At 41.7% G+C, this 20,045-nt stretch overlaps 1 protein-coding gene across 3 annotated transcripts in view; it reads right to left on the reverse strand.

Moving 5' to 3' along the window:
- Positions 1 to 20,045, reverse strand: part of LOC141128905 (4-hydroxyphenylpyruvate dioxygenase) — a 150,417-nt gene that overhangs the window by 16,005 nt on the left and 114,367 nt on the right. For all 3 annotated transcript variants that reach the window (XM_073616543.1, XM_073616541.1, XM_073616542.1), the window contains 3 exons: positions 4,446 to 4,535; positions 4,036 to 4,142; positions 1,421 to 1,498 (listed from right to left, as the gene is read on the reverse strand). In XM_073616543.1, the coding sequence (XP_073472644.1) occupies positions 1,421 to 1,498; positions 4,036 to 4,142; positions 4,446 to 4,535 (275 nt within the window). The remainder of the gene's footprint in view (positions 1 to 1,420; positions 1,499 to 4,035; positions 4,143 to 4,445; positions 4,536 to 20,045) is intronic.

A 20,045-nucleotide genomic window follows, 5' to 3' on the forward strand; every position in this document is an offset into this window, starting at 1 on the left:
CCAAACAGCAGCTGCCCTGACAGTGGCTGTATTAATGTTTTTCTCTAGTATATCCTGGCTGGGACTACTCAACAGCATTAGCAGAGGAGAGGAGAGTACTTAGCGGCGGCTGCGTTCCCTGATACAATGGGGTGTGTTTTTAAAAACTTTGCAGAGCTTTTCATCCCATTAAACTGCATATACATTGGTTCTGTGCTAATCAGGGCAATATCAAATATTAATAGGCTATTTTCTCTCCAGTTCAAATGTTCTCTGGTAAAAGACTATCTTCTCTCCAGTTCGAATGTTCTTTATGGTGAATCAAAAAAATACCACATTATGGCCGCTAGATGGAGCTGACGATCATAGGAAATAAGTAATTCTTTCAAATGCATTCAGCCGCATTATGTTGGAAATAGTTGTGGTTAGTAGGGATCAGGCGTTTTTGGATCCTTGTACAAAGCCAGCCTGGCGTTCCCTCCAGGAAGCTGTACTGGGCCAATCGTAAGCATCCAAGGCACTTCCCCCAATGCAGTCACGCGTTTTTATGCCCCTTGTATACATGTGGCAGCGTGATAGGGGAATGCCTCAGCCGCTTATGGTTGGCCAAGTACAGATAACAGCTTCCTGGCTTTGGACTTGGATACAAACACATCAGAGCACATCCCTAGTGGTAAGTGATGCAGCAGAAGGCAGAACACAATAATACTGGATTTGCGATTGTAGTTCTCAACAGGCTGATGCTGTCAGCTGCTTACTGTAATGTGTGCAAGGTACAGATGGTGACAAACAATTCATTTTATATTTTCAGAATATTTCATGTTGGAAAATTGAGCTGATTAATTTGGTGATAAGGTAGCGGCTTTTATTGCTTGTTTACAAAGCAGATAGGTTGTCATGTAGCTGTACACAGGCTGTTGTGTTTTGTACCTGTGCATAGGTTGTTGTATAGCTGTACACAGATTGTTGTGTTTTGTAGCCGTACACAGGTTGTTATAATGTGTTGTGCTCATGTTGTGTTTTGTGTATACATGAACACAAGAAAAAAAATGAATGCTGCCTGTTTCATACAACTAAAGTGAACTGTTGGTAAATTGTGCTAGCAAATCAACAGTTCACTTCAGGCGTACTCTTGACATAACTATAGCACCAATTTGGAATTTTTCCTGTTTATTGAAAAGGAACTTCACCATCTACCATCTTCCCTTCCTCTGTCATTGGGAACTGGTTGTTCTTGCAGCTGGCCTCTGATGATGTGCCAGCAGGTCAGCCTTCTAGCCTTCTAACCCCAATCCTAGGGGTTTTCTTCTTTTTCCTGTCTCTATAGGATGTGGCACACTGGGAATTTCATATCATCAGAACTCTTTTGAAGATTAGAAGCTTTTAGTTTATTATCATAGTAACTCTGTACATATGTTATTAAGTTAGCCTATTTGCTTACCAGTCCACCACGGAGAGCATATCATCATCAGGTTGATTTCCAACAATATGATCAATAAATCTAAGATGACTTGGTGGCCTGTGGGAGAGAAGGGGTAGGGGCAGTGAATATTATTGCATTTATCTATTTATGTTTTATGGATATAAAAAATACACAGTAATGGCTCATGATAAATGAAAGGGCAGGGGCATCAGAATTTTAGTATAATAAGGGTGACTTTTTTTTTTTCTTTTGGATACAGAGATCTTTTCCCCATTCCTGAGTTATTATGCCTTGTTCTTCACTATGTCTCTCTATCGCTACAGCTTTTATTCCTCACTTTAGAGCTGCTACCTTATTATTAGCAATATGATGACTGGTGGAGGAATATTCAAAAGGCAGTAGAGATGAAAGAAAGAGGAAACAGTGATCTCGTTGCAATGCAGGTCCTCAGGTACAGCTTTCTCTCCAGCAAGAGAACTGTGAGCAGAAAGAACACTCATGACATCTGACTCTTAATATGTGAGACTAGCAAGTAAGAGGCACTGTGCCATAGGAAATCTTGCACTGCAGATATACAGCAAAAGAAGTGGACAGATAATTTTCAGGAATAATTTCTTTCAGGGTACTACTTAGTTACATTTCTATATGTCCTTTCTGTGATAGCACATTCTCACTTTAAAATAAAACTAAAGGCGCGTTTTGAATATGTGAAAAGGGGTGTCTCCATAGATGATGCAACTTATGTAAAGCGCAAACTCTTGGCGCTATATAAATCCTGTTTAATAATAATAACCTTAGAGTCTATAGTTAAATGCCTTTTATTCTCTCTCTGCTAGGTAATTATGAAGTTATTCATATGCAATCCATATAGTGGAACATTTGCAATGTTTGTACAATTTCTTGGAATTTCTTTATTCTTTGTGAAAATTTCAATAAACACATTGAAAATTAAAGCAAAACGAAAGGCAATTTTTTTTTTTTATTTTGGATAGATTCTTTTTGCCATCTGTGTCCCATAGAGATGATTTCCCTTTACTTCCAAAGTGAGGGAATCTCAGGATGGCACCAGGTTCACTAGAACTGGTGTCTCCATCTGGGGATTTCCTTTCTATTAGGCCTCATGCACACTGGATGTTATAAAAATGCCAGTAGTGTTAGCTGTAGAAAGCTCTAGCTGTAGAATGAGTTTTGCAGTGTTTTTGCAGTAGCGTTTTTTAGCTGTGGTGTTTTTTAGCTTTTCTTTTAGCAAAACTATACTCCCATTTATGGCTAACACGCTGATAAATGCTAAATAGCCTTTTTTTTTAGTTTTTAAAGCTTTTATCACAGTTAGAGCGTTTTTACATTTGAAAAACTCCTCCTACTGTTCTGGTGTCAACCCAAAGATTGGGATTTTTTTTTACTTTCACTTTTGTACAATAACAGTAAACAGGACAATTAGAGAGGGTCAGTCTCCCTATCAGGCACAGACAGCAATGAAAACAGACAGGTGTTCTAATCCCACTCCGCTCCAGGGCTTTTTTCAGCAGGAACGTAGGGGAACGCAGTTGCGGCACCTCCAGGACTGAGTGTATGCAATAGTAAGGGGTGCTGGGGTGTGATGGAGGGGCTACTGATGCTGGTTGCTGGGGGATCTATTCTAGATGGAGGGGATCTATTTTTGCAGGGGAGTCTATTGTTGCTGGTGGGGACCTATTGTTGCTGGGGCTGGGTCTTATATTACTTGGGGGTCAGTTATTGCTGGGAGAGATCTACTGTTGAGGGATGGGTCTATTGTTGCTGGATGCTGGAGAGTCTATTGATGCTGGCAGTGGGGAGATCTGTTGTTGCTGCTGGGGACATTCTGTTTCAGGTGGTCCATTGTTGTTGGGGGGGGCTATTGTTGCTGGAGGGGGATCTATTGTTACTGGATACAGTGGACCTATTTTACTGCTTTTTCTGTTATTTTTAACACATTCCATACAAATTACTGATCAACACAAAATACTTGGTTCTGTATTCTCTAAGGGCCCTTTCACACTGCGGCGGGGGCGGCATCGGCGGTAAAGCGCCGCTATTATAGGTAAAACTGCCCCACGAGCGGCCAAGAAAGGGTTAAATACCACCGCAAAGCGCCTCTGCAGAGGCGCTTTGCCGGCGGTATAGCTGCGCTGTCCCATTGATTTCAATGGGCAGGAGCGGTGAAGGAGCGGTATACACTCCACTCCTTCACCGCTCCGAAGATGCTGCTAGCAGGACTTTTTTTCCCATCCTGCTAGCGCACCGCTCCAGCCCTCGGGGCTTTCACACTGGAGGCAAAGCAGCGGCACTTTCGGTCGGTTTGCAGGTGCTGATATTAGCGCAATAGCGCCTGCAAACCGCCTCAGTGTGAAAGGACCCTTAAAGGGCGGTATGGGAGGTGTGTAGGGGGTGGAACCAAGAAACGGTGGTTGTGGGGTGGGTAGGGGCGGAGAAAAGGAGGAGTTCCTGCACCTTTTCTCTGAGAAAAAAAGCCCTGCTCCACTCTATCCAGAACTAAAAAAAAAAATAAAAAAATAAAATAAGAGAAAGAAAAAAAAAAGCTATTTTAATATTTTTTTTCATATTTTAAAATGTTTTTGATATAGGTGTACCTATTATCAGTATGAACTTACAAAGAAGCAAGCATCGGATCTCTAAACAGTGGCTCTTTAAAACTCGGGAGGAATAGACCTTGATACGGCCCCAGGTACTCAACAAGGGTATGTGTAGTATCTCCATACTGCAAAAGAAAAAAATTGTGAAATAGTAGCATGTTATGCATTCTACAATGTCTATTAGTTCTAGGAAGAATTTGCCGCAGGCAAATAGCCTAGGAAGTGAAATGAAGTCCCCCCTCCCAGTGACTGTCAGAAGGGAAAACTAGCTCATCAGAGAGAAGCCAAAGATCAAAGAGAGAGAGTTTAATCACTGGACAAAACAGAGCCTGGGGGGATAAGGGAAACAAATAGCAGCTTTCAATAATCTCTTGTGTCAGAAGAGAAATGATAATTCAATTAACCCTTCAATGGGAGTCAAAACGTACAGTTTGTAAAACAGCGTATTTCACTTTGCCACCTTGATCCTCTTCAATCCATGGCTCTTTTACAACTACTGCCCCACGTTCTTTGGCTTTCTGTAAATAAGAAAGTTACACATAGAGTTATGATTTATAAGAATTGAAGAGGTTCTCTTTGTTGCAAAAAAGCCAAACCTGCTGTTTTTTAGTTAGTCCAAGCCAGGGGTCTCCTAACTTTTCAGTAAAAGGGCCACATTACATATTTTACAAACAGTGGCTAAGTGGCTAGCACTCCTGCCTAGCAGCACTAGGGTTGTCAGTTTGAATCCCAACCATGGCACTACCAGCCTGGAGTTTGCATATTCTCTCTGTGCCTGTGTGGGTTTTCTTCCAGTTACTCCGGTTTCCTCCCACACTTCAAAGACATTCTAGTAAGGTAATTGGCTCCTGTCTAAATTGGCTGTAGTATGTGTATGGATGAATGTTAGTTAGGGACCTTAGATGGCAAGCTCCGTGAGGGCAGGGAATGATGTGAATTTATAATATATATCTGGAGCACTGTGTAAATTGACAGCGCTATATAAGTATTGATAACAAAATAAAAACAAATATTTGTGTGGCCAAAAAAAAAAAAAACTGTTTTATAAATTAATGAGTTCCCCTTTACTTTAGAGTCCCATCAAAGCCCCCTTTACATCTATATCCCCACCAGGGTCCTAATAAGAGACGCCCCTTACCTCAAGGTCCCCATTAAAGTGCCCCCTTACATCAGGGTCCCCAACAAAGTCCTCCTTTACAATGGGGTGCCCAACAGGGATCATGACAACTCAGCAAGGGGGAACCCTGTGCTGGAGTCCGTGTGTGTGTTGAGTGAAGACCATAGACAACCTCTGCTGACCTGTAGCCCCGATCTGTAAACATTGAAGATACGCCACTGACGCTAGCTTTAGCGCTGGATAAAATTTGGTAGTAGGGAGAATATGGCCCATTGGCCATAGTTTAGTGACCCCCTCATATGAGCAGATTAATGTAAAAACAGTACAGCCCAATCAGTGAAATCAGTAGATATAGTTGCCTATATGTAGAAACAGTAAATTAACAAACTGTAGACAGAAATAAGCAAATATTGATACAAATGTAGCAACATAAATCTGACAATGGTTCATTGTATCCCCATTGTATTCAAAGCAAAGAAAAATTGTTGCCTCGCATTGACTTACATTAGAACCTAGAAAACTTAGGGGCATATTTATAAAAAAAAAATTACAGAGCTATTCATCCTGTGAATGTACATTCATTCTGTGTGAATGCTAGGAAAATAGACTTTTAATAAGCTATTTTCTCTCCAGGTTGAATGTTCTATGTTCATTAGAACATGAATCAGGAAAATACTGCATTATGGCCACTAGATGGAGGTTACAATTATAGTAAATAAGTATTTCCTATGATCACAGGGGAGGAAGTGAGAAATGAGGGAATATCTATACACTGTGAGGGATAGCCACTCTTATGCCGCGTAGACACGGTCGGACTTTTCAGCTACAAAAATCCGACAGCCCATCCGACAGACTTTCGACAGACTTTCGACGGACTTTTGGCGGACTTTCAACAGACTTTCTAACGACCGGACTTGCCTACACACGATCACACAAAAGTCAGACAGATTCGTACGTGATGACGTACACCGGACTAAAATAAGGAAGTTGATAGCCAGTAGCCAATAGCTACCCTAGTGTCGGTTTTTGTCCGTCGGACTAGCATACAGACGAGCGGATTTCTGGGTCCGGCGAAGTTACGACGTAAAGATTTGAAGCATGTTCCATATCTAAAGTCTGTCAGATTTGCGGCTGGAAAAGTCCTCTGAAAGTCCGGGGAAGCCCACACACGATCGGATTGTCCGCCGGACTTGGTCCGTCGGACTTTTGTAGCCGAAAAGTCCGACCGTGTGTACGCGACATTAGACGTTTGTCACAAGAACAAGTGTCCTAGATGGAAGATATCCCCTCTATTCCTATTCTGGTGGCAACTCAAAATTTTGTATTTACCCTCATTTTCACTCCCAGTGACATTGGTTATCAGGACTTATAGAGAGGGAAAATCTCCTTAATGGGGACACAGACAACAATAAAAACTTGACAGTGGTTCTGACCCCTCACCACTCTATCCAAATCTAATGCCGCGTACACACGGTCAGACTTGCCAACGGGATAACCTCCATCGGCATTACCGACGGAAAAATTTAGAACATGTTCTATATCTAAGTCCGTCGGAAATTCCGACAGAAAAAGTCCAATGGGGCATACACACGGTCGGAATATCCGACCAAAAAGCTCCCATCGGACTTTTTCTGTCGGAATTTCCGCACAAGTGTACGGGGCATAAGAAAAAAAAATTGTCTTTAGGTATACTTTAACATTATACAATATATAAAGGGATTATACACTTGCAAATCCTGCCATTCTATTTGCTAGACAGCTTTATCTTTATTGTATTTGGGTCAAATACACAAGGGGACATTTGAAAGAGCTGATTATTCAGTTATTATACAGAACATTGGATTTTTGTGTGGGATAATAAACAAGGTTTTGCAATTATTAACTGGACAACTTAGATGTAGTCATTTTTATGACTGTGGCTCTGTCTCCACTGTAAGATCAGTCAGCACATAAATGGAAAGCCTGCTGCATGGACGTTGATTTTTTTTTCTCTTTTTTTTGTGGCATGTATATTACACGCTGTCAAAAGTTTTATTGAGTTACATTGTCCCTATGTGGAAAGTATTAAGAAGATTAGGACAGTCTGTGAAATTTTGTAGAAGTAGTGGCTCTCACTTTTCCTCATTGACATGTTTAGTTGACATTTGTCTACTTTTTCTTTTCTTTATTTAGAGGGTATATTTTGGCGTTTTGTTTTAGTTATTTAATTTAGTGTTATTTATATATTTTTTTTTTCTTACTTTTAAACTTTTAGTTTTTTCTTCCTGTAATAAAAAGTAAAATAATGAGTCTAAAAAAGATATTAAAGGGTCCTTTTTTGGCACAGAAACAGGTCCAGGGTAGTTAAAGGAGTTGTAAAGGCAGAACGTTTTTAAGCTTAATGCATTCTATGCATTAAGCTAAAAAACCTTCTTTGTGTAGCAGCACCCTCCTAATTACCTACCGGAGCCCCTTCTCTCTCCAGCGATGTCCGTGATCCCCTCAGCCATCCAGGAAACTCCTCCTGATTGGCTGAGACAGAGCAGCAGCGCCATTGGCTCATGCGGTTGTCAATCAAAGTCAGTCAGCCAATCAGGGGGTGGGGGGTGGGCGGGGCCAGGTCGGGGCTCCATGTCCGAATGGACACATGGAGCTCTGACTCGGCTTGGGTGCCCCCTGTAGCAAGCTGCTGGCTGAGGGGCACTCAAAGGAGGGAGGGGCTAGGAGCAGCAAAGAGTGACCAAAGAAGAGGAAGAACCAGGCTGCTCTATACAAAACCAATTGCCCAGAGGAGGTAAATATAACATGTTTGTTATTTAAAAACAAACAAAAAAAAAAAAAAACGAGCTTTTACAATCACTTTAAACCACTTCGGCACTAAAGCAGTTTTTTCATTGTTTGCACACATATAAAAATCTGCAGCTATGGCTATAAAATTATTTAAAGTGGTAGTAAAGGCTTTTTTTTTTTTTTTTTTTTTATACTTACAGGTAAGCCTATAATAAGGCTTACCTGTAGATACAGTAAATAACTCCTAAACATGCACCGTTTAGGAGATATGTACTTTAGCAGCGCCGGTGATGTCACCAGCGCATGCACACTGCGCTCTCATTGGACAGTGTGTCGTTCATAGAGAGAACCGTGCAGCGGCCATGATTCCCACGCACATGTGTTGGAGTGATGTAATCGCGGCTTTGCCATTCAAACGCCCCCAGCCTGCGAACCCGGAAGAAAGACTGGGTGAAGAAGATAGCCCTGTCAGCAGTGACAGTGCGCCACTGGAGGGCTTCATTTTCTGGTAAGTCTTTCATAATGTGCTAGTATGCGATGCATACTAGCACATTATGATATTAATTTGCATGGAGAAAATCTTTTTTTTTTGCGGTTTACTACCAATTTAAAACCCCCAGCAGAGGACCTGTAGAGTAAGGCTGGGTTCACATATGAGCACGCAGCAGCTCACAGCAGGAGTCCGGTGTGTCCTCGTTCACCGTTTCAGGTCTGATTTCAGCCCGAATTTTTGGCTGAATTTGGACCTGAAACGGACCAAAAGACGCACAGGGCTTCTGTGCAAATCACATCGGAGCCTATGCGGAGATATGTGAACCGGCTCCATAGAAAGCCAGTCACAATCTCCTGCTGTGCTAATTAGATGTGGGGAAACCCGCATCCAATTCGCACTAGTATAAACCCAGTCTAAAAGATTTGTGAAACTGTTTATTAAACACATACTTTTAAGAAAAAAATATAATAAAATGGATTTTATTGCAAACACAAACAATATAATACCCAATTTTATGGTAAAATATAAAAGATGAGGTTATGTCAAGTAAATAGATACCAAACACATCAATTGCTTACACCTGTGATATTGCGAAAATCTCTATACGCCATGTTTTAAAAGCCTTTACAGCTCATCATTTAAGAGCTAACTATAAGCTATGGTGCTAGAATTATTGCTCTAACTTCAGCATTCGATGCAACAACATACATGTGTGGTGCGATCGCAGTTTACATGCTGTGTGCACCGCGGGCCATGTTTGCATTTGTGGGTGTGTGCAGGGCAGCGGGGGTTACAATTATTTATCTTTTTAATACTTTTTTATCATTTTAATTTTTTAAACTTTTTTATTTTATTTTCTTCTATTCAGTCACCAGTTCACTTTTACGTTACCGCCAGGAGTCGGCTGAAGAAACAGAGCTATTGCAGCCATCAGCTTGTGCTTAACCCTTCACTCTTTGGACATACATAGTATGTCCAAAGAACTGATCTAGTTAACAGAGTTCCCCTAAATTTTAGGGGCAATTTAAAACCCACTGCACCTTAAAAATCACATCAATTCAGCTTTCACTATTTTTGGTGCTTTTCACCAAAATATTGAGGTTGTGCCAAAATCTCCCAGCTGTTGCTTCAAATTTTAGGGAAGTTACAACTTTCAGTTTCACTGACCTCTATCCAACAATGTAAGGTGCTTGCTTGTGGCGCTGACACTGCACCAATTTTTTTCTTTGTGGCCCAAAAGTCCCTAAATACTCATCAGCAGACTTGACTTCTCCAACTTTGGGACCCTGGCATGCCCCCCATCCTCCCACCCTCTCAAGGGGCACTTCCTATTAGAAGCTACTAATGTCAAAGAATGCCAAAGCTCCAGAATTGGAGAAGTCAAGACTTCCTTCATTAAGGAATTCCAGGCCATTAGGGTAACGTTGTGTGCATAGACAAAGTATAATGAAAGCAGATTGTGGTCCTGATCGGCTAACGCATATGTGCCGTTGGTCCTTAACACCCACATTCCACGCATATGAGTCCACGGTGCGCCTCTGTTGTGTGCTGGGAGCGCACTCACTGATCCAGAAATCTGTCTCTGCCCCATCATTCGGAACCCCTTTAAGGGTCAGCATGGGGGTAAGGTAGCCATACATGGCTCAACTAGAGAAAAACAAACTATTCCCCTATCCATGCTAACAGCACGGTTGGAGGAATCGCCACTGCTGGCTGCTGTATTTAGGCAGCTGTGGCATGCGTAAGGTTTCCCTGCTGGATTTTCTGTGAGATATAGCAATTTGCATGAATTTACTAGAAACTACCAAACACTGAAATTACAGGCTTGAGATTCATAGCCTTTTTACTTTACTAGCTGTTATAAATCTGTTACCAGGAATATAGCTGTCACTTAGTTTTCTAGGTTTGAGATATAAAGGTGATGTGTTGAAATAACTTTTTGGCCTACAATCAGCCAATTACGTCATAGCCACTAGCATTTTAGGAATCAATTTAGAGCTAACACATGCAGCAAAGTCTTTAAAGAAAAGGTACAGCCAACACTTGTTTGGCTGTACTTTTCCTGGGGATCACAGGAGTGCAGTTCATTCTGCACTCCTGTGACCAATTTTCAGCAGACAGCAGGCTGAAGCCCCACTGTCGGCTGACGTCACAGGGCCGGTGCAGGCTCGGGCAAGATTGCGACAATGAAGTCGGGATCTGTCCACATGCATGGACCTACACCCAGCTCAGCTCCTGCCCTCTCCACAGCCCAGCGCTCCAGTGAGTGCAGAGCGGTGACTTACAAATTGGTGGAGTTTGATCGCTGGGTTCTCAGTGTTAGAGGCGCGGGGGACAGATGCAACATTAGACCGTAACTGCATCTACCTAGGTAAGTATGATTCTCAAAAAAGAAAAACATACAGTGGGGACGGAAAGTATTCAGACCCCCTTACATTTTTCACTATTTGTTATATTGCAGCCATTTGCTAAAATCATTTAAGTTCATTTTTTTTCCTCATTAATGCACACTTGTTGCATCTTTCCCAAAAAAGACTCATGGCTGTATTAGATCAAAAGGGTGCTTCTACTAAATACTGAGCAAAGGGTCTGAATACTTAGGACCATGTGATATTTCAGTTTTTCTTTTTTAATAAATCTTCAAAAATGTCAACAATTCTGTGGTTTTCTGTCAGTATGGGGAGCTGTGTGTACATTAATGAGGAAAAAAATGAACTTAAGTGATTTTAACAAATGGCTGCAATATAACGAGTGAAAAATTTAAGGGGGTCTGAATACTTTCCGTCCCCACTGTACATCTCTTTTAAAGACATATAGGCATCACCCTGCTAGTTCTTATCTAGAAGAAGCTTGAGTACAATCTAAATGTACAAAACTACAACATGAAAACTCGCAGGCTATTCAATATTTATTTAAATTACACCTTTAGATCTAGTAAGTATTATGTGACAAAGGGAGGAAATAATGCTTTATTTAAAGTAAAGTATTCATCCCTGTAAAGGTAATAAAACTGTATTCCTTTGTGTATGTACAGTATGTCAAATTGCATGTGTTAAGTGTCTTACGAGCGTTCTGTGGCACTGAAGAATAAAGAGAAATCTTAAGGAAGAGACCAGTTTAAAACCAGGTGACTAAACTCTATTAGTCTCTTTGTTCTGATGTTCAGATTTCTCCACTACACCTTCTCTTCTGACCATACTAAGATCATTTATAAACAAACTATCAAACTCTTAGATGATCCTTCCATGCCCCAACATGCACATCCTTTACCGCCAGAAGCACTTGCTTAACTTTCAAAGATGGAAAAATTCCAACCTGCCAAATCCCTTGGGATGTTAGTCTCCTGAAGTGCCTAATTCCCCTATCTTCCCCATTCACAGTATTATTTCTACTCTACACATCCAGAGGTACTTTAAATAGCTATTTCAGTAGACCATTTTGCCAATTTTATTGTAAAATAGACTGATTCCACAGACTTCTATAGATTGGCTTTGGCATGACAGCAGTTCAGGTTTTTTAACGATCCAACATGCCCCCTGTTCAGTGCCCCTAGTCAATAAAGCACTGTTGATTGGAACACTGGGCATGGGGTTTTGAGGACCGCTGAAGATGTGGGGTGCTGCGCTGTGTTGTGCAGTGTTCTAGGGTACTGTAGCACAAAAGAAAAAAAAGAAAAAAATGTATTTGTTGCTGTATATGCAGTATGTGATTACCCAAAATCCAATTTTAACATCAGTTAATTCTTATAGCAGTACTAAACCCAAAAACAAAAGTGTTATATTGCAACATACTAATTCTTAGCTGTTGTGACTGCATTTGTTTTCTTTTATGGTTTTCACTTATGATCCGGCCAGTAAGCCTGTTAGTTTTCAACAGACTGAGCTGTCCAACAAAAGTGGCAGAGTGTTGAGACAAAACATTTAAAGTTGAATACCTAGGAATTCAGCCAAAAAGTGAAGGCACACTATGTGTTAAGTCCAAGGAGCGGCACAACATCTCCTGGGCTTATCTCTATTATTTACATTTCACAGGTTTGCTGCTCTGCTGGAGAGACAATCAGGGGATCTGAGAGGAGAGAAGCGCACAGAGCAGCTATGCCTGCCTCTCCTCTCTGCTGCCCATTCAAAGAAGCCTTTGTATTTTGTGAATGTGTACACATAATACCAGGGCCTCTATGATAGGGCAGAAAGGGGAGAGGTGGGCAAAGCAGCTACACTGTATGGGTGTAACATGTTATGAAAGGTGAACTTATCCTTTAAATCATAGTGTGCCTTCAGTTTTTACAAAGGAGCTAAATTCCTAGAATCCAGCTTTAACACTGACAGGGGTACTTACAAAGCTTTAATTTGTTAGTCAAGTCCATCTAAATCTGCTAGCTAGTCTAACACTACCCTCTCCTGAGACATTTACATTCAATATAGATGTCTACATCTAGTTTTTGAGTGCAGTGCCCCCACATTACCCGTTCCTAGATGATTCCTCTTTGTGGTGTCTTGTAGACGCCAGCAGGCACTGTACGCATAGCAGCTGGTGTGCACTGGGAGTAATATTTATTTATTTATTTCAGGTACTTATATAGCGCCATCAATTTACGCAGCGCTTTAAATATATATATATATATATTATACATTCACATCAGTCCCTATACCCTCAAGGAGCTTACAATCTAAGGTCCCTAACTCACATTCATACCTATACTAGGGCCAATTTAGACCGGATCCAATTAACCTACCAGCATGTCTTTGGAGTGTGGGAGGAAACCAGAGTACCCGGAGGAAACCCACGCAGACACAGGGAGAACATGCAAACTCCAGGCAGGTAGTGTCGTGGTCGGGATTCGAACCAGCAACCCTTCTTACTGCAAGGCGAGAGTGCTACCCACTGCACCACTGTGTCTGAGTAATAGTACCAGTACACGATGCATTGCACTTTTTTTTTTTTTTTAGTTAGAACTGCCATTCAATAAGTTCTTTTGGCTGCAGCATAGTGCAATGCAGTGGATTGCATCAAACCACCTTGCACTGGAAAAAGTACTGCATGCAGCTGCAGTGATGTGAACTGCCTTGACCTTTTTGTCTCATCAAGCATTGGTCCTGCACTTGGCAAGGCTGCACCTGGTGTCCCCTAGAACCCCTCCAGAGCTGCAAAAGTAAATAAGTATATTTGAGGAGAAAACACTTGAAAAACAAAGCTGATATTTGAATGCCAGCTACTGTAACAACAAAAAACTATCATTGAGCAACTTTCCAATACTTCCATAGCAGTTGATATATAATGTAGCTACACCATCTAGTGGACATATCATACAACTGCTGAAAGTTTTGCAATGTGATTACCTTTAAGAGGGTCCAAACAGAAAAAATATACATTACTCTTATATGCTTAAAAGCCCAGAGCTTCCATATTATTTACTGAACATGCACTGTGACTGTATGTTTATTAATTTTACTTTTTGCTACAGCATTGATTAAAATACCATGTGTGAGCAGCATGCTAGAGAGTCAGACCACTGTACCCCCCTGCCTAGTGCTTCACTTAACAGTACTCATGATTTTTGATCAGCAATGTTTATTGTAGCAATGGTCAGGGGGTAAGTCAGATTACTGGAGTGCCAGACTGCATCTACTTTAGTCTGACTCTCTATCATGCTGCTAGCCCAGGGTATTTTAACCAATGCTGAAGCACAAAATAAGTTAAAAGACAAATAAATGTATTACTGTATATGATTGCATTACATGAATGCATTACTGTAACAAATAACTAAGCTTCAATTGGGATATAATTGCATAACTTTTAGTTTACCTTGATGTAGACCTAAACAGGAGGAAACAATTGTATTGAAGGGGGGCTAAGTGTATAGGAGTAGAGGGAAGCATTGTAGAATTAAGTAAAGAAAAAAGGAAATCGGTAGTAGGGAAAAAATCTTGTGAAAAAAAAAGGAAACAGAACAGAGAAAATACAGTGGAAAAGGCAGTCTAATAATCTTTTGAATTTCTATAATTATTGTAATGTTGCAACAGAGTGCATATATTAATCTCATTAATATATAAAGTATATTACGTATATATATATATATATATATATATATATATATATATATATATATATATATATATATATATATATATATATACACACACACACACACACACACCACACACTATCTCACAAAAGTGAGTACACCCATCACATTTTTGTAAATATTTTATTATCTTGTCATGTGACAACACTGAGGAAATGACGCTTTGCTACAATTTAAAGTAGTGAGTGTACAGCTTGTATAACAGTGTAAATTTGCTGTCCCCTCAAAATAACTCAACACACAGCCATTAATGTCTAAACCACTCCCAACAAAAGTGAGTACAGTACACCCCTATGTGAAAATGTCCAAACTGGGCCCAAAATGTCAATATTTTGTGTGGCCACCATTATTTTCCAGCACTGCCTGAACCCTCTTGGGCATGGAGTTCACCAGAGCTTCACAGGCTGCCACTGGAGTCCTCTTCCACTCCTCCATAATGACATCACAGAGCTTGTGGATGTTAGAGACCTTGTACCCCTCCACCTTCCATTTGAAGATGCCCCACAGATGCTCAATAGGGTTTAGGTCTGGAGACATGCTTGGCCAGTCCATAAACTTTACCCTTGGCTTCTTTAACAAGGCAGTGGTCGTCTTGGAGGTGTGTTTAGGGTTGTTATGTTGGAATACTGCCCTGCAGCCCAGTCCCCAGTGAGGGGATCATGCTCTGCTTCAGTATGTCACAGTACATGTTGTCATTTATGGTTTCCTCAATGAACTGTAGTTCCCCAATGCCGGCAGCACTCATGCAGCCCCAGACCTTGACACTCCCACCACCATGCTTGACTGTAGGCAAGAAACACTTGTCTTTGTACTCCTCACCTGGTTGCCGCCACACACGCTTGACACCATTTGAACCAAATAGGTTTGTCTTGGTCTCATCAGACCACAGGACATGGTTCCAGTAATCCATGTCCTTAGTCTGCTTGTCTTCAGCAAACTGTTTGCAGGCTTTCTTGTGCATCATCTTTAGAAGAGGCTTCCTTCTGGGATGACAGCCATGCAGACCAATTTGATGCAGTGTGCGGCGTATGGTCTGAGCACTGACAGGCTGACCCTCTACCCCTTCAACCTCTGCAGCAATGCTGGCAGCTCTCATATGTCTATTTCCCAAAGACAGCCCTGGATATGACGCTGAGCACGTGCACTCAACTTCTTTGGTCAACCATGGTGAGGCCTGTTCCGTGTGGAACCTGTCCTGTTAAACCGCTGTATGGTCTTGGCCACCATGCTGCAGCTCAGTTTCAGGGTCTTGGCAAACTTCTGATAGCCTAGACCATCTTTATGTAGAGCAAAATTTATTTTTTTGAGATCCTCAGAGAGTTCTTTGCCATGAGGTGCCATGTTGAACTTCCATTTTCCAGTATGAGAGAGTGAGAGCGATAACACCAAATTTAAAACACCTGCTCCCCATTCACACCTGAGACCTTGTAACACTAACGAGTCACATGACAAAAGGGAGGGAAAATGGCTAATTGGGCCCAATTTGGACATTTTCACTTAGGGGTGTACTCACGTTTGTTGCCAGCGGTTTAGACATTAATGGCTGTGTGAGTTATTTTGATGGAACAGCAAATTTACACTGTTATACAAGCTGTACACTTACTACTTTACATTGTAGCAAAGTGTAATTTCTTCAGTGTTGTCACATGAAAATATATAATAAAATATTTACAAAAATGTGAGGGGTGTACTCACTTTTGTGAGATACTGTATATATATATATATATATATATATATATATATATATATATATATATATATACATATATATATTGCTATTTTTTGCTATAGAAACAAAAAAAGACCGAACATTTTGAAAAAATAAAAATAATTTCATAGTTTATTATACAATTTTGCAAACAGGTAATTTTTCTCCTTCACTGATGTGCGCTAATGAGATGGGCACTGATAGGTGGCACTGATGAAGCTGCACTGATGGGCACTGATGAGGAGACACTGATAAAGCTGCTCTGAGGTGGCACTGATGAGCACTGATTTGTGGCACTAATGGGCACTGATAGGTGGCACTTATGGGCTCCGATAGGCCCTGAAGTGCACCGATAGGTGGCTCTGATAGGCAGCAGTGATAGGTGGCACTGGTGGGCACTGATAGGTGGCACTGATGGGCAGCACTGGCAGGCACAGATTGGGACTAATTTCCCTGTAACAGAAGCCAGTTACCGGCTTTTTAAAATTTCTTCTAGAAAAAAAAAAGCGATAACCGGCTTCTGTTTACTTCCATGATCAGCTGTCATTGGCTGACAGCTGATTACGTGTTACGTGAGGTGACGTCACAGAGCGGCTCCAGGCTCAGGCAAGATTACCACACTGAAGTCAGGATCCGTCCACATGCCTGGACAGGCACCCGGCTCAGCCTCTCAGTGAGCTACTGAGAGGCTGAGCCGGCCACTCCTGCCCCCTCCACAGCCCAGTGCTCCAGGGGGAAGAGCAGGGAGCTGTGACTGACAGTCACTAGTTCTCTGCTCGGGGAGCTGTGAGAACCAAGCAATCTGCGGTATTAGATCGCTTGGTTCTCAGTGCTAGAGCCAGCAGGAAGTATAAATCTGCAAAAAAAAAAACTCATACTTCTCTTTCAAAACACATTCCCTTGGAAGATACACCTGCAGTGAATGTTTGATGAATGGCACATTCACTGCTTTAAAATTCATTGGCTTGTTCTCTGTGTACAGCCCATGCATAGAGAGAAGATATTGGGAAAGATTAGTTTATAAACAAACCTCCTATGATCATGATTATCATAGTGATCACATACTAAGGGACCATGCTGATTGGTTCCAGACAATACTTTAAGATTAAGATCTACAGCTTTTAGGGACAGATCTGTCTCAGGACTAGCAGTGCGCACCAGCGTAGCACCGTAAGGGAACTGTACATACAAATATAAATATTCACTTTGTGGGTGTCAAGGTGTTAAATTTAATCAGACCTCCGCTGGTCAACTATTAAAAGCTACACTTAACTAATTTTGCAGGTCAATACTTCAGGCAAAGTTTAACCTCCCCCCTTTTTTTCCAAATAAATGTTGTAAATTGTAATTGTTACGTTAATGTTAAATATGAAATGTGTGTCTAAAGAATCAAATTACAAAGCTTCATTGACTTGGCAAAAAAACGCAGTTATGTGGCCATTATTCTGAGATCATCTGGAAAATGGACAAAAAATGTACTGCATTATATAACCAGGCCCAACAGCCTAATTAGGATGTGTACAGCAGATCTCATGGAAAATAAAGATAATCTCTGTTCTGTGTAACATTATCTATTATGAACCAAGTGGGTACAAGCCACTGAGCACATACATTCCAAAACTGATCTTTACTATAAATATGTATTTAATCTCGGCAGTAATTTGTGCTTCCAAGCCTTTGCCTTATTTTCCTTTCTGAAGCCTTCACGCCCGCCTCTTCACTCCATTAGCTTATTTGATTTGGCTGTGATGTCACTGAGCTCAGAACTTTGCCCAGTCTTTTTTTCTTTTTTTTTCAGATTAAACAAGCCTGTCTTTCAAAGCGCCGTCATGTTTATTCTCACATTAAATCCTAACCACAGTACGTGTGTCACACTACAGCTAGATTTTTTTACTCCTGAGGTCACTTATTTCGATCAGGTAGACATAAACTATGTACTAATGAGGAAAGGTGCCCATAAACATTAGATTATAGATTCCTTTATCTGGTTATTTACAAGGCATTAGCAGAGACCACATGCCAACGTTTTGTGAGCAATAGCCAGTGGTGGATTCAGGGTATGGTAAGTATGGCAAGTGCCCTGTGCGCCACTTGGAGGGGGAAATGAGCCACTGATCAGTTGGGATGGTCAGGCCACCAATAGATGGGTATAGGAAGCCCTCCCTTACCAGACCTGGGATTTTTTTTTATGTGAATGGGGGACTGAAATATGGATGTCAGTTTTTTGGACATAGGAACAACTTCAGTGCTTGCCTTAGGCATTTTTGCCCCTAGATAAGCCCCTGGCAATAGCATTTAAACAGGATGGAAACCTTGTCTGATTTTTTTTTTCTACCCCCTGAAAAACCTGCCCCGGATTGGCTCATCTGCATAACCTGAAGTTTGGGGCCCAATGGCAGTCAGATTATGCCTACGGGAGACACCGCTCACTAATAATTGTGGCATCCTTTATAGCTTCTGTGAACACTTTTGGCCAGTGATTATTGTTTGTTTAGTTATTTACTCTATAAACATAAAACACAAGTGCATGATGTATTTAAAAAGGAACTTTTAGGCGCCTTTCACACGGACGGCTGTTCTTTCCCCAGTTAAAAGCATATAATATGGTCTGTGAAATTCAAGAATCCAGGCACTGCGATCAGCTGCATTTGTACAGTGCGATTACCTGCGTTTACGAGCGGTTACATGCGGTTGCGTTTAGCTGCGGTAGTCATTCCCATATTGGTTTTTGATATTGTTGACACAAAAGACGGCGAATACCTGCGGTTATGTGCATATAGCTGCGCTAAATTGCTCCTGGACGCAGTCAATTCTATTTTTTTCTATCTGCACCAAACCACATGTAACTAAATCACAGCTAAACGCAGTGTGTGAATGGGGCCATAGGAAAGCATCGTGTGCTTTTAGCTGCGGTAGAAAACTAGAAAATCTGCAGCTAAAAGCACAATTTTATCCGACTGTGTGAAAGGGGCCTAATACTGTAGCTCCGTCTTTTAGTTAATAGACATTTACCAGCCTGAGGAAGGAATAGTGTCTCATTATTGGTGTCAGTGGAAGAATAGTGCCCCATCATTGGTGTCAATGAGAGGAAGAGCCTTCCATTTTATATATCAGTGGGAGGAATTACATTTTGTGTCAGTAGGGGGAATAGTGCCCCATCATTGGTGTCAATGAGAGGAAGAGCCTTCCATTTTATATATCAGTGGGAGGAATTACATTTTGTGTCAGTAGGGGGAATAGTGCCCCATCATTGGTGTCAATGGAGGAATAGTGCCCCATAATTGGTGTCAACGGAGGCATAGTGGTCCATCATTGGTGTCAGTGGTGGAATAGTGCCCCATCACTGGTGTCAGTGTGAGGAATTGTCTTCCATTTTTATATCAGTGGTAAGAATTAAACCAGTGTCAGTGGGGGGGATAGTGCCTCATGTCAGTGGGAGGGATAGTGCCCCTGTCAGTGGGGGGGATAGTGCCTCATGTCAGTGGGAGGGATAGTGCCTCATGTCAGTAGGAGGGATAGTGCCCCTGTCAGTGGGGGGGATAGTGCCTCATGTCAGTGGGAGGGATAGTGCCTCGTGTCAGTGGGGGGGATAGTGCCTCATGTCAGTGGGAGGGATAGTGCCTAATGTCAGTGGGAGGGATAGTGCCTCGTGTCAGTGGGGGGGATAGTGCCTCATGTCAATGGAAGGGATAGTGCCTCGTGTCAGTGGGAGGGATAGTGCCTCGTGTCAGTGGGAGGGATAGTGCCTCGTGTCAGTGGGAGGGATAGTGCCTCGTGTCAGTGGGAGGGATAGTGCCTCGTGTCAGAGGGAGGAATAGTGCCTCATGTCAGTAGGAGGAATAGTGCCTCGTGTCAGTGG

Source organism: Aquarana catesbeiana, linkage group LG02 (genome assembly GCF_042186555.1).
Source record: "Aquarana catesbeiana isolate 2022-GZ linkage group LG02, ASM4218655v1, whole genome shotgun sequence".
Classification (NCBI taxonomy): domain Eukaryota; kingdom Metazoa; phylum Chordata; class Amphibia; order Anura; family Ranidae; genus Aquarana; species Aquarana catesbeiana.